The following is a 23,358-nucleotide window of genomic DNA, read 5'->3' on the forward strand; positions in this document are numbered from 1 at the left end:
CAGAGACTCGGATTTGGCTTATAAAGTGAACATTTATTATTCAAGGTAAAGACTAGCCGACAAACCAATGCCAAACAGAATGCTACTTTGCATTAGGAAAGTCAAATAATGTATGTAGTTCGCCCTAGCTGCATCTGTTTGTCTGTTTTAAACATTGAGACAAAAAGCTGCTGTTCATTTTGGAATGCCCCGTTTATAGGATCGCATGCGCAGCCTGTTGTGCTTTAGTATGCATCTGTTCATTTTACCAGACAGGGTCCTAACCCTTGCGAGTCATTAGGGACTTGTACACACATTATGCTTAATGTGTTATACAAATGGTCTTAAAGCCGCCGTTTATCATTGTCCATCAGAGAGCAGAGGTATCTGTTGTACGGGGGATTCTTGTACTAACTTCACCCATCACATTGTTTGAAGTTACAGTGACAAATACTAATGAGGCTGCCATGTATAATCCCAACCCGTAAACAGAGAAAGATGCCAAAGCAGGCAAGAAAAGAAAGCAAAAAAAAGTAAGACGTGGACGAAACCTTTTTGCCATAGGCTACAACTTCTCGGGAACTTTCACTACAATCACGCCTGCGAAGCGAAGTAATAAATTTGGGGGGGGGGGGGCTATTCTTCAACGAACCATCGTTGGTCCTTGTGTTTATGGATTTGGTGAAACAGATATCAGAATGCAGGGGGTGCGCCAGCAAGCCCACCCAGTCGTGTTTCTCGGGCCATTCATTTCCACTAGTTTGTCCTCTGGCAATCTTGTGATTCTAGCCCGCCGTAATTAAGTGGGGGCCATTTGTCCGGTGTGAGTGGAGAGTTGATCCTGGCCACTCATCCTCCCCCTGCGTTCTCATGTCAGACAGGAGAGAACCTACAGACATCTTCACTTCCTGAGCTTCATAAAAGCTTCAATAAGTGTTCGGCTCGGCTCTGTTCTCACCGGCCTCTCAAGAGGTTAACTCTGCTCCAGATTGATTGCCAGCAATGTGCATGAGCAGAACGCCGACATATATACGTCTGCAGTCTTCCATACTTAAACTGCTCACTCTGCTGGCTTGTCACGAGTAGTGTTCCCGCTAACAAGGGGTCCGGATGATTTCGCGCAGTCTCCAACTACAATTGACCCTAATCTGAAGGGAACCTTGGCTGCTTGAGACACCCTCAGGTGTCCTCGTATAACATTGTCCCCTGGTGAGGTCCAGAAGTGTACGGAGCAGGCACTGAGTACTAACGGTGCGTAAAGCAGGAGATTCACTCACACTCCGAACAGGGATCTTACTGATTTGCCTACAGTAAAGGACTAGTGGAATTCTCTTCACTGGCTCATGGTCGTTCTCAGGTAGGCATAACCTATACACCCCTCGGTGCACCATAATTCCTCTGAACTTTATTTGGTATAAATCTAAATGTGTTTTTGTTTCTTCACAATAAAGTAAAAATTTGCATTCTCATGTAAACTACACATCTTCTCCATGTCACAGGTGGCATGTCAAGATGAATAGGGCAAATACATGTTTTTCTCTAATTTATGAATCGCTGGCTTCAAACACTATTTTACAGAGCCGCATTTTACAATATTTAATAACCGAAAAGATATCTCTTCTGTGACAAGCACACCTATAAGAAATGACGTGCTCTTGAATTCTGTGTGGTTATTGGGAGAAAAGTGTAGAAACAATATGCATTGTTGGGAATTGTACTTGTCGGCTCGACTTACTTTACCCATGATCTATAAGGCATTTGTAATATGAAAGATTACAGATCATGCTGTCTAAACGACTATGATGTTGATTACAATATATGAGACTTTACTAGTCTAAAACTGTTTAAAATGATGTGTTGTTATCACATTTAGTATACAAACACTTCAAACCATTCCAGCGGGTTAGATTTTTGCATGAGACAAACTGACTGATTTAATACTTCTCGCAATATCGGTAACCTGGGCTTTCTTATGTCGTCATCCTCAGATTATTTGACAGAAAAACCCACTTTTCTCAAGAGGCAAAGAGACCATTTTCCAGCGATTTACACCGCTGGTCGCACAATTTACAGGAAATAATGCAACAATGCAGGCTATCTAATTTCTAGGTCAGTGCAATTTAAACAATAACGCAGAGTCAAAATGGCCCAAAGGCTGTTGTAGCGACTTGTAAAGAACCTTTTGTTTATGCTGGCAGGTGTTGTTAGCATGAATGGAGCGCTATATTACAATATTTACTTAAGGCAATGAGCCGTGCCATGTCGTCGATTGTCTTTGAATCTGAGCTAATTAATTTCGATTCGCCTAGTTACTTTAGTTGCTGGCATTTCTTTTGTGGCTTGACGGACTGCAGATAAGCACGTCATGATCAATATAAACATCTGGCTGTGACGATTTAGCTTTGTTATGGACTGAGTGATCGATAGGTGTATGAACTTATTAGCAAGTGTATTGATTGGCTGGTATTTTCGACCAATGAGTCGTCAGATGGATGGAACAAAGGGTTACATGGTGATCTGAAAGGACAAATCTCTGACACTTTGGCACGTTGTATATGGTACTCTTTGTCAAGTATTGATCACATCTTCATGTGGATATTAATGTTTCATTTTCGGCAAAGTGTTGGAGCTAAGTTCACCGGAAAAAGTCATTTTCTGTAGTTATTAAGCATATTATAAGTTTAAGAAATATTACACTTGACTGATTGGAATGAACTCATCCACCTAGCTTGCATGCATTTCTTGTTCTTGTACTGGAGCACTTGGCTCCGTCCAGCTTTGGCCTACTTTCAGAAGCTCTCAGCATTAATCAGGTATCAGGTGGTTTGTTTCTGTCATTTGGCAAGATACGAAGGAAAGCCAGGCGATATCCAATAACCATTACGACTCGGCTTATCGGTAAAACTGTCTGTCAGACATGTAGATGTGGGCTATGTTTCACCACTGTCGGTAAAATGCCATTTATAAATACGTGTACCCCAGTCTCGATCTGCGTATACCCAGGGGATACAGCCCCTTCACGGAGAGCAGGAGACCCTCGTTCCAGACCGAGTCCTCTCGATCCTAAGCTTAAGCCAATTCTGGCCGTCCCTCTTCGACATCATGAGCATAGGCAGAAGATGGGAAGTTCTGGTGGGTCCGCTGTCCCACAGAGGGAAGGCATCTAAAACAAGACCCTAACTGAGGTAAAGTGACAAGAGGCTATATTTCACCAATTACGTGAAACCGTTTGTCAATTATCACTCGTCTTGGCCACTCTGGTTTTACGATCCATGTATAATCTTTCATTCTAGTAAATTGCGACAGCGTAGTACGTGGTCATGACTGGTGTTACGGTTACAAAGAAGCAACAATATATATTTGTCGATATTGGGATTGTCCCGCTACGAGGGGGGTTGCTTGTATATGACTTTCCCAAATGATAGAATTTATTTATTTTATAAATTTATTTGATTTTAACGTCATATTCAAGAGGACCGCGATAACGGTTTTGTGTATGGAGGAAACGGGAGTGTTTGGAATAAACCACCGACCTTTGGCAAGTTACTGTAGAATTATAGCATGGGAAACTCATGGACACAAGAAAAAAAAACATTAGTTTAGAACGGCTAGAGTTGATGGGAAAATCAGGTACATTAAAGTAGACATAGTCAATAATGCAGAAATGAATTAATCGACACCATACTACAACTTGCCTATTTTGGCATAATGAGCGGTGTCTCTAACGAGCAATCTAGGCCTATGATAATAACATAATAAATTGCTATTAACATTAATGCACTTTTCACCTAACTGTTCTTAAACCGTCTTGCAATGGGCTGAGGGTGTCAGTCGCAAGTATTTAAGCATTTACAAATGTATGAAGTCGAAATAAAACACATATTGTTGAAATGAAAAGAGGCCGTATTTCACCGGTCGTGTGACCATTTGCCAATCAGCACAATGTCGTCGCTGCTCTAGTTTTAGTCTGGATGCTGTAGCATGTTATATCAATTGCTTGAATTTTTCGACAGACTTTGTACGACAATAATGACTGATTTACGGAAGAAATGCCCAACTGCTATAAGCACGTTATAAAACCTGTGTTTTTTTTCTCTATTTTCGCCAAATGTCCATGGTTTGTGAACACTCTACTGTTTGTTTTATGTCCACAAAACAAAAAAAATGCGAAGTAAAAAGCGGCGGGAGTGTACCACCGACCGGGGCATTTGGCAGATTCGCGAGAACGCTGTTTCCAAGACGAGTTCCTAATGATGAACCGGTGTTTATACAGACAGGGTCGAGACGGCTATCTTCAGCGCTCAGATCTATTCAGTTGAGAAAACACACAAGGCCATTTTATCTGTGCTTATCACAGATGTGTTAATCCTAAATTACCCCCCTGTTTGCTCTTCTGCCATACATCAGCCAGATTATGCGCTTAGTGGTGTTGTTGTAATATGGTCTTATACTAAAAAACGAATTGTTGTTTCTTTTCCTTTACGTTTTGGTACGATATAGCTATGCCATCAAAATCTCGCCAGGCCGTGAAGTTCTAGAAATTACCACAGAGCTAAAACTGTGCATGTTTCCGCATTGGTTTGGACAAGAGTGCTAATAGGTTGACGATTTACAAGGTTGTTAAGGGACGGCGTATTGGCTAGGGCCCCATGGGAAATCTACAGGAATCTATCCGGCCCGTGCTATTGCCATTCTATCGAGCGACACCTCTACAAGCCTGATGCCGTAACAATCTCACACGCCGACGACTTGAAGCCGGGCGGCTCGCGATGAAGTAACCAAGCCGGGGTATCGAGATCCATGGGTAAGCCAGTCTGCTTCCTGTCCTATTATACCCGATAGAATGCTGTTACGTGCTGCATGTCCGCTTCATAGTTACGAGAAGACCGGAATATGGGCTTAATTTCCTCACACATATCGGGTGATTCTCATAGATGAGCCGACCAGGCCACTTAACCCAATCTGCCGACCGCTACACAGCGTTCAGAAGTATACGCCACGCCTCGCTAGTCAAAGAGGTTTATATACCAAATACACATATCACGGCTGACTGAACGTGAATAACCATTAGCAGGTGTTAGCCAGAATAACAATATCGCTGTTAACAACTATTTTGGGTAAAAAACTTTAAAAAAGAATGAAATGGTGTAACAAAAATCTCAAGTTTTAACAGGAATTCGCTAAGCCGCAGTTGCAGCACCACTCGATTGCATTGGCCTGGTTTTATCGCCGGTAATGAACAGTAATACTCGATAGTAACGACTAACGATGAAAGCATCGATTTAACAATCAGGCTAAGTTATCCGATACTGTATCGTACGCAGCATAGCTATGATTAAGATATTCAACTAAGCGCATTCTGAAGCAATGTTTGTTTTTAACCATGGTTAAGCAGACGCAATAATAAATTCAATATATTTGCACGAGATAATAGATTCATGTTTTAAGCCTTTGGACGCCCTATTTTTACATACAGTTACAATATTAACCATGGGACCTGTTTTATGGCACATTCAATACTTTTCCAGAATGCATTTTTAAGCAGAAAAGAAATTTTTGATTATTTTAAAATTTCTTTTGAAATTTGGTTGTCTGCACCATAATACGGAGTCATCGAACTTCAACGGTATATGATAACCATTGTTATGTATAGATGAACTTGGGCTGTTTCAGTGACTGAAGTACATGTAATTAGAGACAGCACCATTTCCGTTGTTAAACTGAAGGGAGACGTCTATAAAATTTAGTTGCTAAATTAATAGGCTATTCGAATGCAAAGTATAACCTATTAACCACCCAAGGTGTATTCAAATGATATCGAATTTGGGTCTTGATACGTGATCACTTATTTAGCTGGTGCATCATGGGAACGTCATCGACATCTCGTTAGAGCCATTGTTTTATTTTGTCTGCCGAAGACAATGTTTACAATGTTGCTGTCAAAATCTCTTTCATCGTTATGGTCACTTTTCTATACATTACTGAAAACAAGATGTTTACATTTGTAACTTTGCTATACTTGCATAGTTTTTCCGTATGGGTGTTTTAACATCTGAGTTCTCTGTTATGTAAACACCAGTCTGTACGATGAGTAGAGCCCGCCGCACTGTAAAAAAACTCTGGCTTCAGTTCACAGTTTTTTATTGGAGCTCTCTACACTGGCTAAGCTCCGGTTTTAATTGATCGTGTCATTTCAATTCATAAACCACTTTCCGGTGTAAGTTAATGAGATACCCCTTGTGGAGCGATCGACATGTGTGGTATGCCCAGCAAGCAATGCTGCTCAGTTTGCTGTCGCATGACACTGACGTGCTGGGGCATCGGCGAAGTTGATCAGTGGCTGTTTTGTTATATATATATGTTTTGTTATATATATATATATATATATATATATATATATATATATATATATATATATATATATATATATATATATATATATATATATATATATATATATATATTTATTCAAGATATTTATATGCTAAGTGAATCTATAACAGTGCACATGCAATTTAAGAAGACAAATTTAAAACGTGTGCCATTTCCTGCAGCAAATCCCAGTGAAATTGACTGAACCTGGTTTTGATCTTTTGACATCGAGGCTTGCTATAGTTATGCGTTGTACACGTGTGTTTTGGACTACCATCACAAAACTTAAACTACCAGACTGTGAGTGTTAGATACATGTTATAATCACAAAGCAGTGGGTTGCAGGGTATAACATTCGCGGTGTAGTTAACGCACACGTGTCCTCAATCAGTGGAAAGCCACGCGATCCGCTATGGTTCACGCTCTCGACCACACTCGTCCATTGTTGAGAAATTGTTACTCTCTGTGTCTTTGTAGATTTAGTGCAGTTAAGTGCATGTTCGAGGTTTAATTGAATCCGTTCTTTCCCTTCATCGTTGCAACGCGTATCAGTAGCAAACCAACACCATTTCCGGGCAAAAAGGTCGTATAACAAATGTCCTATCGTCAAAAAAAGTCAAGGAGAATTTATCTCTGTGAAGATATGTTTTTGTCTGTCTGGCACTACGTCGTTTCGTATTTAAGAAAATACGTCACTTGAGTAACAACTGCTAATCAAAAGAGACGTCCTGGGACACGGACTGAGTCCAACGCTGTCTGGTCGTTCGCCATTGTTGTCCGCTTTGTGAGAGACTCACATACGGCGAGGGTGCATCTGGCATAATAATCAATATGGAATAATATCTGTTTTGCCGTTTAAAGAGAAAGTGTCATACCATCCATTTCGTAGTGAATTAGGTGCGTCTAGGAAGAGCATGTGTTAGGCCATAGCTGAAGATAACATCGTTATAAAGCTAGGGCTAGACGACCTCTATATAAACACCCATTGTAAGAGATGACGATTGCAGGAAATGATGGCTGCACAGGGATGGCATACACTCTATTGCAGTGTCTAACCAACTCCCATGCAGTCAGGAATGATTCAGTTACACGCACGACTAGTGGAATCACATACAGTTGAGGACAGCCACTGAAGATGGGTTAAAACGTATGCAATGAAATATAACAGACTTACAGAATCGAGTGTGAAACCAGATTTGCGACGACAGTATATGATACTTGGCAAATGGTCACACGTAACCGGTAAAAAAGGCCTCTTGTCAATTTAGCTCAGTCAGGGTTTTGTTCTAACTATTTATTTATTTATTTGATTGGTGTATTACGTCGTACTCTTTATTCTAACTGTTCATGTAAATATGTAAATAGCAGCAGCTTAATCCCCCTCCCCCAGTATTTTAACGTTAGGAGAATTACGAACGAAATGATGCAGTCATGTTAATAGCAATATATATTAAATGTCACTGATCTAGAACAACTCAAATTCTGTGTAGTCATCACATCTGATAATGCCTTTAACATGGCCACAATACAAAGGACCCAAGATTACAAAGTCTTTTAATTTTGGTTTGACGCGGCCTGAGATCAAACCCTGATATTCCGAATATTTCAGCCAGACGTGAGAATCACAATCCTATAGCGTACATGGGAAGGTTTGCCATCAACCTGCGGATGGTCGTGGGTTTCACCTGGGCTCTGCCCGGTTTTCTCCCACCGTAATGCTGGCCGCCGTCGTATAAGTGAAATATTCTTGAGTACGGCGTAAAGCACCAATCAAATAAATAGGCATACCAGAATTACAGGAACTGAGAGTACCATGTTACATGTTGGTTCACGCAGCATCAGGACGGATTTAGCCTATATTTGTATAGGCTAACATGCTTTTCGCGCGTATACAGATGCTGATTGTTGTGCGAGTCTGGAGACAAGTATACAATGCTTCACAAAATATTTTGAACATTTATGTCCTTTGTGATAATATAATTCACCAGTCATTTGCTATCTTACCAAACAAAGGTCATCTACCCTATATATTAAAATGAGTTTTGATACCAGCGTTGTGATAAAACCTACTGTAAAATATCAAAAGGTACGCAACACCCATCAGTTTATTTGTTATAACGGGTTTTGTCATGCAGAATTTAGAGAATCATTTAATAGGTTACATTGATGAGCTTGTCAAGGACTATTGCGCATTATTAATTTGACGGTGTATATGGTATTCTCAAATAGAATCATCGTGGTCTATCATACATTACAGATTACTAGAGAAAGGCCGCGCTGGACAAGCTGTACCAGTACTGGCCAATTTAACTGAAAGTCGCATTGGCTGAGATGAAAGTCGTATTGGCTGAGATAAAAAGTCGTATTGGCCGAGTTGAAAGTCGTATTGGCCGAGTTGAAAGTCGTATAGGCCGAGTTTGAATTCTTACTGGCCGGATCAGTTTGTCAGTGAGATAGACACTGGGCCAATCGATCAGCTGGAGAATTAGAAAGTTCTTCAGCCTGTCAACCAAATAGTTGGTGAAATAATTATAGTGAGTCATAATCAGTGAGCTCGTCAGTGAGTTTGTTATTCAGTTAGTCATTGTTGATAGTCAGCTTGTTAGTCTTCTAGTCAGTCAGCTAAGCAGCCAAACCAGTCAGCAAATCCACCCGTCAGTCAGTCATGCAGTTTCTATGATGTGATGCCTATTTAAGCATTTACATGAATAGTTAAAGTGAAACCCTAATGTAAGGTGACAAGAGGCCGTATTTCAGCGTTTGCCAAATATCACCTGTCTAGGCTCCTTTGGTTTTTACTCTCTTTGGTGTAAGTGAATAGATTTGACAGCTATCATACTGCCTTCACTACTACTTCAAATATGTAAAACAGATTATAAGACCATTACCATAAGTAATAATGCGTTATTAAGGTTTAACTGAAAGAAAAAGCCGATTTACTTTCAACTCTACACCCATGGGTGTGCGGATTGGTATTGATAAGAGACTGAGTTAATTGATTTTATGATTCACCTTAGATGCATAGCCATTTCCCACTATTCACTTAAGGGCAGCTCTAAATCGTTTTCCGATAAATTCCCGAAGCCACGATCGCCGTAGCGTCCCCTCTTAGACGGCACTCAAGCTGCAACGTTGCCCTCACAATAAGCTTCGTCTATTTCGATCAATATTAAACCGTGGCCTGACAGAGTTGGATTTATATATGTACGTATAATTTGTAAAACGCCCATGTGTACTACGTATCCAATTTATCACGCTGGTGTCACCGGTGGAACTGTCCTGACTAACGCTTTAATGAAACTCGACAAGCCGGTCAGTGGTATACCTGCTGAGGCTATTAATGTCTCTGAAGTCCCACTGTAAAGCTGTCCGTTACAGAAAACAGGAGCGGTTAAGTTGTTCTGCATGGGGACAACGTTCAACGCTCAACACGCAAAGCTATATCATGCCAAATGACTTATAGTTATTATAAATATATTAATGCTTAGGGCAATTAACCAAGCTACATTTGTCGCGAAAATTAATAAACTCGACATGTGCTTTTAATAAATATGTCATCGCCGTTTTCGGCGGCCGTTGTCGACGTATGTAACCAGCCTTGGATGAAATGGATCTGACATGGGACGTTAGTTGAAGCAGCCAGTGTGTACATGTACCGTGCGCACAGCCTGGTCCTTGTCAATGAAGAGCATATAAGCTACTTCTAAACCCCAAAAGCCTCTCGAGTTTCATACGTTCAGGAGTTTGTTCTGGTAACAATGGGATTCCATATTATAGCACATTCAGCTGAGAACGCTTACGATAATGTGCTTTTTCTTACTTTCGAATTGGGTTACACAATCGACAGATGTTCATCACATGCTTTATTTTATAGTATTTTGCTATATGTATCAAGGTTAAATATCATCTGTAATGACTATAGTGCAGGCTGTAAACTTCCTCAATAGTTATTACATATTGCCTATTACATATAATATTACACATTCTCACCGAGTAAGGACTATTTTACGCGGGCAATTTAACTGCAATATATTCTCTATGTACCAATTCGCTGTCTGTTTTTGGTGACATTTGAGACAACTGCTGTTGGCTGGTAGCAAATACCTTAAAGGCCTATCCAACATCCAACAATTCATAACAGGCTTCATTGATATACCGTTGTATGCCGCACGCTAGAATATTGCACTTCTATGAGAGCGGTTAGGTTTGAACAGAAAGCTATGAAGAATAGCCAAATCCGTTACTGCAAAACAAACACCCGATTACGAAAAGAAAAAAGAAAGGGTAAGCTTAAGATTGGTTTCAAATCCAGCATAAGTAATGCCACTCAGCATGCGAGACGATATACAAGTCACGTATGTGACACAGCCACAATTTATTACAGAGTCACATACTGCTCTGCCAGCGTAATCCGCCGACCAGAATTCCATCTCGCTCACGTTCGGAGTGTCGTGTGTCGACAGGGTCTAGAAAAGCACACGTGTACCGATAATCATAACGTCTTACTTATCCCCAACAAACACGCACGGTGATTTACGTGTGTTGTACTGGGCGGGCAGACAGCGCTTTACGCCCAGCCACCGATTGGTTCCCCGGCTTATCGAGGGGCCGCCTTACCGAGCGTCCTGTGCGCGAGCTTAACGGTAAAAGACTGACGAAGAGCGTAACAAAAGTGGTATTGTGTGAAGTAGTGGTGTCAGGCCACATGGGCCGGGGATGTGTTAAGTGTCTGCTGGTGTGAGTGGCTGTTTAACCGCACCCCCGATATCCGCGCTATCTTAACGACGACACACGCTTAGTTGGGTCTTCGCTCTACCATAGCGATATTTTCCCTGAGAGTCGTCAGACCGACTTCTCTGTGTCCCGTTACCCACCCTGTCTCGTGGACTGTAATAACGATCCTCTCTCTCTATCCTATGATTCATTCGTTTGTTTCCTCAGCCCTGTGCCGTGGTGATGACGCTCATCCCCTGACTCCAATCCCAGTGTCTGCGCAATGATGGGTACATGATGGACATACTTTACCTTTTGACAGCACCCATCTTGCTCTGCATTCTTCAGGCACTGTCCTTTGTCTCAGGTAAGTCAATTTACTACTTGTAATTTGCATCCCGGGTAATTAACTGATTGTAGCCTGAGGACGAATATGGCAATGCAGCACTGACCAATCACTCCCTCGTCCCCTCTGAGAATACAGAAAAGCATTTCATTTGCTGACATATATTTTTATTATTGCCAACGATGTAGTGGCTAACGGTTTGTGTTGCAATGGTTTGCATGTGGTTTATTTCTTACATTAATCAGTGTTATACGCCGGTGGTTGTGTTACTATGTATTGGAAAACAGGTAGATCCCGGGTAAAAAACACTGGATTGACGTTTTATAACGGTTAACAGTTACATGATGTAAAGTTTACATCGATGATGCAGGAAAGAGAGAACAAGCTTCCTCAGTAAGAAAACCAGCACTGTGCAGCCAGACAGTGAGTGGAAGCCAATTACCCCAAAGGACGACGAAGATTGGGGCATTTATCTGACAATTGAAAACCCCAGCTGCTTTCGTATTGTTTGAGCAAAATGATTCTGAAAATAGACGCAACCCAAAATGATAAGGGTTGTATTGCGAAAAAAAGAGCTGATGGAAGCTGATTCAGTAGCTGTGAGAAGAATCCAGAGAAATGTCGGACTCTCATGCACAGTGGCTGTCAACAAGCGCTGCATCAGTTTTGCTAGGAATTTAATTACGTCTCTGGGTGCACTTCAAATCCAATTATGCAAAGTAAGTAAATGAGCCCAGCCGAAAGCTGGTCACGGTGGTAAGAATGGATCTATACAGGTCTCCTTGAACTGGTCCATTCTCAGGAGGAAGAAAAACGCGTCAAACGTGACCAAGAGCTAGCAGCTGTGGGCCATAGCTGACCCGTGCTGTGCGGAACGGTATGCTGGCGATAATTGGCTGAATTCAAAACTAATCCGATCTCAGGAGATCTCAGGAAAGGTATTCGCGTGGGGAAGGGAGAATGATCGGTCTTTTCCCCACTGATCAGTGGAATTCCAATCAGTTCCAGTCGGGGTGCCCAATCGTACCTCTACGGAGCCGAACTACTAACTCTCACTCATATTAAAACAGAGCACTGGAGCTATAGGGTCACTGGAAGCAGACAATCTGTCTTCATTTACCCTACCCTTTCAGCTTGTAATAGAAGGCAACGTGTTTGATCAATGTTTCTGCTGGTTTGCGAAATGTAGGTTCTTCACTTGTAGCCGCCACTTAAACTTGCTAAAATTTCCGTAACGGCTCTTTCTCTGTCACTCATTTTAACCGAACCTATTTCCTCGACGTTGTTTTTGTAAAAGCGCATACCTTAGCATGTGAAAGTCATTTGGTCTAAATTATTTGCTTGTGTATAACGTCTCTTTGTAGTCCGCAAACAGCCACTCATGGAAACCCGACTCGACTAATTCTCTCCCCATAGTTCCAGCCTTTGCTCTCCCGCAATTTTGTTTACAACACAAGAGTCACAATTATAGTCTCTAAAATGACGCGTACCAGACTTGATTGTTTCTCTTCCTTTTGAGGAGCAGACAGCGTCTGGTAACGATGGCGACATGTGTTGTAATCCAGCAAAATCGGCCGTCACAAATCAACTGATTTGTGGTTGTGTAAACAGGCGGTGCTCGCGGTCGTCGCTACGAAACAAGGGCTTGTATTCTTTCCAACTCACGTTTCTTACTTTCTGGTCAAAGAACTTGTGTATGTTGGTTTGTTTTAATCAGGCACTGAGCAAATCTTGATGGTTGGTGTTCCACAAGTAAAAGAGGTCCTGTCAAAACAAATGCTTGCAGAGAGCTCTGTTGCTATAGGCGTTACCTAGAACGCAAACATTCTTCGGTAAAAGAAGAGAGATAGAGTTCACTGTACCACCATTGCCTTATTGCCGTGCGGTGCTAATGTCCTATTCCAACCAGAACAAGTGAAATACACAGGTCATAAACATGCAGTTTTTAACTCAGCGGAAATAGAAAGATTTAAACTATTAGATTTTAATATATACCACGTAAGTGTTGTTAAAAAGTTCGGTTAGATTTGGTTCTAAACTTCATCAAGTTTCCATTATTATGTTAGGGCTATACGATATCAAGTGGCATTTTTTTCAGCCCACAAGATTTATTCTGCTTTTGACAAGCACTATAGCCTTTATCCCCTGGAACTGGTTCTTTTAAGAGTGTGTAATAAATTGAGTCATACTTATATTGCAGTACCAGACGCATCTTATTACACAGAAAATGTGAGTTTAGCCCCCGCAGACTTAGTTAAAACTGCCCACAAATCTGAATGCTATTCTCCCTTTAGAATCCTCGCCAGCTACTTTTAAGTTTGTTTACTGCTCGGTCAATAGAGTTTCCGTTTTCATCCATTTGGGGCATAATTTACTCTTTTAAGAAGTCTATAATATACACATGTTTTGTTTCACGTCTATGTAGGTTTTATTGATTCAAGGCGAGGATCACTTTAATAGCAAATATAGCTAAAATACATATACATTGCCCTCATACCCCCGCACCTCACCCCTCTCCTCCTCTTCTTTGACATCAACAATTCTTGAGTATGGTGGCCAAGTGATACGGGCATACAGGACATGATATTTAGTTACTTGATAAAGCAAATATTTGGTATCCAAAGAGCTTAAGCTATTTGACTTGTGTCAACAGATTAAAATGTTGTGTGTTAGACGTGAATATAGTTAAGTAATATCCGTGGATTTGTATTACCTTACTAGTGTTCAAGTTAAGTCCTCATACTGCTGTTGTAACGCAAACCACATGCCTTGTATATAGGATTAAAAAATAACACACGTCTGTAATAGATCTTGAGGAAAAAGTAACGCGAGATTTACCCGTTCGCGCTCCAATCTGCAATTGACAGAATAATGGCAAATGAAATCCCCCCTTTATTTGCGCGGGATGTGCATTTTATTCCATTGGAAAACATCCATAGCAAAGGTTTCTTCAGTTTTATTGGTGTGTAATTAGACTGGCACAGACCTCCATTTAATCTGAGTGCTATTTTTGGACCAGACCACTGTCTGGCATGACGCCATAGCGTTTTCAAAAGAACAAAAAGTCTCGCGAGACTCAGATCGTTGTTGAGCGTTTGTGTAGAACTCTCAAGATCTGCGGTGAACATCTTCTTAACCCAATCATCTGACAGTGGGGTTGCCATTGGTGAGATGGGGTAGTCGTGGTAGTGAGGTTACTTTGCATATCTCCTCTGTCACTGCTGCCGTTATGTCAGGGACCTGTGAGTGTTTTATCAATGTAATTATCACGGCTAGCTGGTGATGTGTGAGAAAGATCATCGCCGAGGGGTGGGGGAGAGGGGCTAAGGCTGCTCTAACCTTACTCGATTACCCCATCCTTTATCCACGGATAACGGCTTCTGCTGAAGAAACGTTATCATTCAACACAATCAAAGCAAGACCCGATTGAAAAAAGAGGCAATGGTGTTAGATTTTTGGACAGACCGCCTGTGCGGAAAATCGATTTTTTGTTCATCCCCGCTCCCTCCAGTTTTATTTTCTCAGAAGTAAAAGCCAGCTCAGGGTCAAGATCTCATTTTGTTTCCCCACATCTCTTCACTCCGCCATCAGCCCGTCTATCAAGTACTTCAATGGTTCCACTTTTGTTTGGCGGCAACAATGCATTGTCTAAACAAATTGATATTTCTTGTCGGCAAACTCAATATTTCATCCGTCGACGTGAATAGGCGAGTTGACAGTATACGATATTGGGGTCAAGTTTGGACAGTGTGACCAGCGGTGTAGCACCCGAGTCCCAATACAATTACACCGTAAAAATCCATATAGGTGTTTATGTAGCAGTGAAGAGCACTTCGCTACAAGGTGTGAGTTTACGGAAATAGCTATCTCGCTTCAATTCAGAGTGATTCATACTATAGCTGAACCTCCTCACACCACTACTAACACCAGGGGAGAATTCTATGGGGCACTTAGCGTGCTGGAGCAAATTTACCTGCCCTAGTGTAAATATGGCTAGCACGGTAGTGCCAATCTTCGGCTACATAGGTAATTTGTCCGGAATGGTTTCCGGTGGGAATCTGACTCACCCTTTTTATTCTAGCTGTAAAAAACCTGATTATATAAAACTGCATGGCGTCTGGACGTCCCTGGGAGCCATATACCGGTGTGATCCCAAGAGGCTATACCGGAGGTTGTTTGCCAAAAGTACACAAGAGCAAATTCCATCAAATGTTTGTCATTATTTTATAGTAGCCCAAGTAATTACCTTCACAAATTATCATGCTCGTCTGCCAACGAGTTACCGTTCAAAGCTGGAAATAATATTTTTTAAATTTATAAAGCGGGTCGCATTAATAACTTTGTAAGACTTTACACTCAAACAGTTAGTGTGTTAAATTTAACAGAAAGTGTGTTGTCTGAGTGATGCCGTAATGTGTTCTGTTATTATAACACAGTGTTGTGTCACATTCATTTATAACACAGTGTTGTGTCACATTCATTTATAACACAGTGTTGTGTCACATTCATTTATAACACAGTGTTGTGTCACATTCATTTATAACACAGTGTCGTGTCACATTCAGCATAATATCCTGTTAGTCTAATAGAATGGTTATCATGAATTAATACAATATGTGTGGTATATAAATATAGCAGGATAATCGGCTGCAATAACAGAATGCACTCTAGCGTCACTCAGATAACAGACTTTCTGTTAAATTTAACAGATGAATGTTTAGTTATTGAGTGTAAAATCACTTTAACAGTATAAATATCACAGGGTGCAAGCCTAATATTTACTGGGCGGATTGTTTGCCAAAAACAACCTCTAGTTTTATGCAAGAGATAGCCAATTTCTTGGCCGTGAAAATATCATTGGAACGAATTTGATGTCAAATATTTGCATGTCTGCGTGGAAGCTATGGTTTAAGAGGTATATACATGGTTGAAAAGGTATATGGGTATGTTTTAGGCAATCTGGGGAATATTGTACACGCGGAATATTTTTTAATTGTAATGGACGCGCTTCCCTGCACGTACATGTACTTTGTTAAATACCTAAACTATCTCACGTTGCTAAGAAACCTCGAACTGAATTTCTACACAATGAGGCTATTTGACAGAAGAAAATACAGAAAACACTTAATTTGAACATTTCATCTGACTACGATTCTTTTGGACTCCACAAAGGATATAGAGTTATTCGGTTATGTGCCAGTTATGTTGCCCACCCCCACAGGCGTTGTTTTCTCCACCTGTCCCCGGGTTTTTATCTCAGCCTTTTCACCTTCACACCTGTTCCCTTTTTATGTTGTTTGCTTTGACCTAGAATGTCGCGCCCTTCGCGGGCCCGAGAGTCTATAGGCGTGATGTCTATCAGCTGTGAATCTCATACCAGGGCGAGAATCCACGAGATCGATCAGACCAACGCAGGAGAATGGATAATGAAATCAAAATGACAGCGGTCAAAAGTATCTGGGAATACATGAAGACAACATTAAGACTCAACATGTAGTAGCCATATGGCGCAGCCCTGCCGACTGAGGTCTCTTCCAAATTTCTTAGCAAAGGGGCTGTTGTTAGATACTATATAATGAATGATATAAGTGAATAATAAGTGAATGTACTCAGCATTTTGAATGATATCAGTGGTATAAGAATGATAATTTGTATACACCGTTCAGGTGAACAAAATTTATTTTATTGTGGGTCTTCGTGGCCTAGGGGGTTACTACGCCAACGCGGGGCAATGACTCACCAGCCTCCCACCAATGCGGTCGCTCTGAGTTCAAGTCCATGCTGGCTCCTTCAATCGTACGTGGGAAGGTCTTCTAGCAACCTACGGATGGTCGTGGATGTCTCCTGGGCTCAGCCCAGTTTACCCCTCCCCCCACCATAACGCTATATTTCGTATAAGTGAAATATTCTTGAGTACGGCGTAAAACACCGGTGAAATAAATTAATTATATAGTGAATCTGAATTTTTTGCTGAGAAGAATTTGTGTCCGATTGTTGGTGTATAAGAAGCTGTATAAATCGATTTGCTGGTCTGTCAGATTGTTCACATCCATCTTGTATGCCTTTTAACATAGGCCCTTTACTTAACAAGCGGCGTGCATGCAAGACGACATTACCTTAGAGGACGTTATAGCCATTGTGAAATGGGGCTATTTACCAACTGCGACGAACAGCTTTCTGTCTGTCCGTGGTTTGCCCAATTTTTGACGTATTATCTTTAAACATAGCCCTGCTGGTCAAATTTTTTACGTCCTATTTTTTTTATGAAGATGAGGGGTATCAATTCAAGATGAGATGGCCGAATATTGAAGTTGTAGCGAATTTCCGTTTGTTTTGATATTGGTATGTTTTCCTATATACTAATGCAGGTAACACATGTATTGTCGTAGGGTGTTGGGGCCTCCGTGGCCGACGAGGTCAGCACGGCAGCGCGACGCAATGACCCAGAAGCCTCTCATCATTGCGGTATTTGTGAGTTCAAGACTAGCTCACGCCGGCTTCCTACCCGACTGCACGTGATGGTCGTAGGTTTACCCCGGGCTCCTCCCGGTTTTCCCCCATCATAATGATGGCCACTGTCCTACATGTGAATTACTCTTGGGAAAGGCGTAAAATACCAAGAAAATATATAAATAAATAATATGGTGTGGCAAATCAGTCATTGTTGCGATGTTACGGTTGTGTTACGATCTGTATTCATCAGCCAGGGAGTTATGGTGATTATTTCTAAGTTATACAGGATTGCCATGATGCAGATATCTTGGTAGATCGTCTTGTCAATTTCACACCTAGTTAACTGGTAGTTTATCATAACGTACACGTTCACCTGCATGGGGAAAGAATCCTTTTTTAATTGCACTCGTGTATATGATACACATCTCTGTCTTTGACTTGTGAACAAATGAGGAACTGTATTTCAGCACGTCGTTTATATACTGTTTTAACTAGAGAGCAGCTGACGTTGAGAGAAACAAAGATGTCTTTGTTTTAAGGCTAGAATACAAATTAGTCAGTCTCTGATGACCCTTTAGGGCAACTGACTTATCTCGTTAAATCTCGTGTTTATAGTTCAAAAACTCCAGTGATGATTAATGTTTTCTCTGCAATAAGGTTTAACTGAACATCATGTATTAAGTTGACATGCCGAAACTTACCAGACAAGAAATAACACACCAGTTCAGGTTAAGTAACTAGAAATCTCCGAGACAGCTGACTTGAGTTTCTTGCTTCTTGACCGCTATAACACTTCTTGCAACACTTCAAAGGTAAGTATTATCAGATTTACTGAGACTACTTTCACACAAATGTGAAAAGTACACATTGCTTCACGTTATGACAACGTATGGACTTTGTGATTGTAGACACAAAAATGAATTTTTTTCAACAAGAACCCCAACTATTTTGAAAGTAAACTTATTTCAGTCAGGAAATACACTTATTACAAATTACTTGAATTGGAAGCTTCATTTATGTGATTCTTATAGGTTTGTTTATGCGAGACTTAAGATGTTGCATGTACATGTTTTGGGTGACACTAAGCCTTAGCAATTGCATCAACCGATTGTGGGCCAAGTAGGGAAACAAAACATCTGATTGGCTGGAGAAAGGTAACGGTAGCCACATGCAAGAGAAGCATGCAGCGGTATACAAGATAGAATCATGCGCTAGTTGCCAAACTTACAACTACTGATTCCTTAAGTCATAACATTCACTCAAGTGGAGAAGTCAATGCCAGATGCAGAAGTTTCCCGTGATAACAGATACCGGCGTTAAACAGAAGTGGGTTACGGTGCAGTAAATGCACAAGTAATTATTCTATGAGGGCTGAAGACAGATCTGGAGGAGATAGACGTGTTTGGTCGAGCCAAACTCAGCGGTCCGATAGTCACTGTTGGGATGCCCAAATGGATGAAACAGCGCGCGGCGGCAGGCACGGTCTGTCTGGTGTAAGTAACACATGGCATGCTGGTGCCAGTGAAGATGTCAAATCACACCTCAGCTGGAAGGAATAAAAATGTGTGGAATTTGGAACACCACAACATGTGTATCAACAATGGGGAGCTTTGTTAGCAACCCTTCGACCCCTTGCCTGGAAACAGAGACGCAGAGACACAAGAGAGCATCGATAAAAGTGCCTCCAAAATATTTTTGAACATCCTGAGTGCATATGAGGAAGTCACAGTATGCAATATCACAGCTGAATGTCGATCGTCACTGCACATGCTGGGGATGTTCGAAATTCCCTCCCATGAATCTCCAATTTTCAGCGTCGCTTAGCAATTTCTTAGCAACATAAAATTTGTCCGCATATCACCAAGCGCTGTAAAAGTGACAACACATGCGCAAGTGTATCATTTCTTTGTTAACAGGCTTGTTTGCCGATCCGGGCTTCCATATTTCGCAGTGTTTATTGTTGTGCAAAGTAATGAAAGCTGACTGGTGGTTTACACTAAAGGGTGACATGTAAACTGTGACTCAGTGGCGTGTAACACCTTCTCGAATCTGTCAACCATCTCAAAAAACCATGGCCATTACCGTGAGAGTTTCCAGATGGCTTTGATTCACATTAGCTAGATTTATCGCGAAACTGTTTCCATCCGGAAATGCATTATAGCCCGCCGTATATAGGAACGCCCTTATTGTCATGGTCATGATTCAATTTAGATGTAATTTACATGTGCGCTTGGAAGTGTACCTCTGCAGAAGGACTTGGGGAAATGTTCCCTTATTAGTATATAAGCACGGTAGTTAATTTGCGGAGAATTGCAAAAGAAACTGTTTTACAAGCAGACTTCAGCAGAGGGTATTTAGCTACATATAGCCTACCTCGGGTGCTGTTTATTTACCTAATTTAATTGGCGTTTAAGGCCTTAATCAAGTCGGGTACAAGAGAGAGGAAACTGGTGTGTCGAGAGGAAACCACCGACCTTCACCTGGTGCATGACAAGCATCCTGATTAAAGTCGCAGTAAAACCAGCGAAACCTGCGTTAAGACTCGACAATTAGCGCTCTTAGGGCGATACTGTACATGTTTCACATAGCTATACTTTGTACTATTCGCATAATCTGAAAGTTATTTCATTGATTGATCCATGTAGTTCCTGGGACAGGTTGAGCTTAGGGTGACAATCTAGGTTTCCAGGCTTTTTTGCTCGGATATTAAAACTGTCATATCGCTGGTTGTCAGGAAAACTCACTTTTTTTACGAAACTACATGTAATTTTTTATATTATCTGGATTTCAGAGATCGATTTCCAGATATTCAAACTGATACTACTGGTTGACAGAAATGCAGGGCTGTGTGAGACCATTTGATTTTGTATATCAAACATCCTCACTGTCAGATGTCTCTCATTCTTATGGATATTGAGATTTCATCTTTTTTCACACTTTTCTTTTTTCAATGGTTATTTCGTAAGCGAAATCATAATCCATGGAGTGAATATACTCTTTCTGTAACAAACGATATCAAACTGCATGTATTTCTCTTGGCATGGTTTTACACATCCCAACAACAGGGAAAGGAGAAAGTATATTTGGCCCTTTTATCTTTCATCCCTAACTCCAGTAATTGAAGTATTTGCCTACTTGAAAAAATCAGACCTTTGACCTAACGCAAGTGATCCTTTTAGACTGCTCCAGTCAGGGAGATCATTTGAAACCCAAAATCCCCTCACAATATGTACCTCAGCCAAGCCTTTTACTCAGGCCCACTTATAAACGCCTTTATTGTTTTCTGTGGCGATGTCCAACTTTTATACAGGACGACAGCAAAAACCGGAACTGTATTATTGCTGATTTCCTCTTTCGCTCCCAAATGGTTATATCTTAACCTGGTGACCCTTTAAACAGTCCAGCTTTAAAAACATGCCAATGATGCAAATTAAGGCGTGAAACTTATCCTTATATGGTTATATAATGAGGAGTGTACTTAGACTCCAATTCTGACAACAGAAGCCTATTACCATCCCCTGAACACTAAACGCTGTACCTAAACGTGCATGACCTCTTGAAGCTTTCTGTAACTGATTATGCTATTTTTTGAGAAGTAAGACATAAGTGCAGTGGTTGGAGACATCTTATTTTGTCTTCATTATAATGAAACGGTATCCGAAAGCATTAAATAAGTATATAGACAGGCTGGACTTGAGCCTCGTGGGTTGTTTTTTCCTGATTTGTAAATTGCATCGTTTGAATTTCTTTTCTGACTGTATAGATGACGGATGAGGCCTCTTGAACCGTCATCTGTTACATTCACATTGTTGCAGTAATAGGCCGGCCCATGGCTGATTATTACGTGTCGACGGGTTGACTGGAGAGCCCTTATGCTTTGTACTGCCTCCAAAAAGCACAACTCAAATTGGTGTTCCCCAAGGCAATGACCTATTGAGTAAATGTCAATGTTGAAATTGGACACAAACCGGGCATAACTTTTTTTGATGGGGCGTTGTTGACAGGGGTTTGTGACAGACGTATCCCTTTAGTCCGCGAAACAGAGGTAATTAGACCAGGGCTAATTAACACCCTAATTAACCCGTCGTCTGCCTGCTGTATATTCGTCACAGCTCAGGCCATACGCAGACACCCCGCGGGACACTTTGACACCACGAGATAACCTTTTTAATTAAATGATCATTGACTTGCAGTGAAATTAATGTCAATTGAAAAACGTCCGTAGTCGTTTTGGGCAACGTGGAGCATACGTATACTTAAATATACCATATATAGTATGAACAACTGAAATGAAATCAGTTTGAAAGAAGTGTTACGTGTATAATGATTTGATGTTCCAGGTGATAATTACTTAAGTAAACAAGGCATTTGTATGCCGAAAGTAAATCAGTGCCACGTGAATAATATTAATGTAGGATAATTGGCCTACAGATTAAAAAAAACCTTGCTCGTGCTTTCTGCTTTGTAGAGCTAAGCTCTAAGGCAATAATAGGTGGAACTCTTACGGGGCGAATATGGCGAAAACAAACGGAGATTAACCTTTGTTTATTATGTGGCACAAAACAATAATGTACATCTGTATTGTATTCATCCAGTGTTACATTTGTTAACGCCTAGATTCTGTCCCTGTAGGAAAAATACGATCCGAAGACGTTGATATTGTGTTTTTGTTTGTTCCATTTCGCGATCAACAGGAATGCGGATGTTGGAATTATGAATTGAACAGCGAACTCTTGTGTCAGTTAAAGATAGCGTATGTCTGTTATAGTTAAGTTGTACAGATGGGGAATCTAAACAAGTTCTACCTGCCAGTTTGTTTTTTACCACCCGATGCGCACAGAAATGTTTCAGAAAATGCCATATTGAAAGATTGCTTTTTTTCCAGTGGCACGCGAAATCAAGTGATTTACAAGGCTTCTTATGTAAACTGAGACCAGTTCGAGTCACTTAGCTATTTGTTTCTGTATGTCTTTCTTGACACGCTCTTCTGTTCCCCTTGCCCAGTTGTAAGGTTGAACACATCCGTCTTTCCTTTTTGCTTTAAATAAAGACGTAGATGACAAAGCTTGCCTTCTTGGCTCTCTGACAATGCCTACCGCCTTGGTGGCTTCTAGTCACAAACACAGTGGCCCAGAGATGGCCTCCGCTCAGCGCTAATGTAGATCTATAACCCATCCGTTGTCCAATACACACTAATAATTTGATAATTCTGCCTCGTAAGGATGGGAGCCAATCTTTATCCCTCATCAAACTGTCTGTTTGTGTGTCCATCTCAGGCCTTTGAGGCTTAATACTCATTAAACGCTGATCGTCTATCATGGCCCCAAGAACCTGTTTGTATGGAAATGCGATCAGGGCTAGTTTCTTGTTGATTTTTAGGGCTTTCTCACAGCGCACCAAATTCATTCCACGTTTTAACAAAGTCCGTGAGATGTGAAAGACTATTGCACGCAAAATTACATGTTCCCACACATTTTTTCCTACGATAGTATACG

The 23,358-nt window shown here is 41.0% G+C and overlaps 1 protein-coding gene across 1 annotated transcript in view; it reads left to right on the forward strand.

The window, feature by feature from the left end:
• Window positions 1-1,220: 1,220 nt before the first annotated feature.
• Window positions 1,221-23,358, forward strand: part of LOC135477065 (uncharacterized) — a 33,074-nt gene continuing 10,936 nt past the window's right edge. The window contains exons 1-2 of the mRNA XM_064757217.1: window positions 1,221-1,336; window positions 11,293-11,431. Of these exons, the coding sequence (XP_064613287.1) occupies window positions 11,359-11,431 (73 nt within the window). The 5' untranslated portion in view covers window positions 1,221-1,336; window positions 11,293-11,358. The remainder of the gene's footprint in view (window positions 1,337-11,292; window positions 11,432-23,358) is intronic.

The sequence above is a fragment of the Liolophura sinensis genome, chromosome 10 (genome assembly GCF_032854445.1).
Source record: "Liolophura sinensis isolate JHLJ2023 chromosome 10, CUHK_Ljap_v2, whole genome shotgun sequence".
Taxonomy (NCBI): domain Eukaryota; kingdom Metazoa; phylum Mollusca; class Polyplacophora; order Chitonida; family Chitonidae; genus Liolophura; species Liolophura sinensis.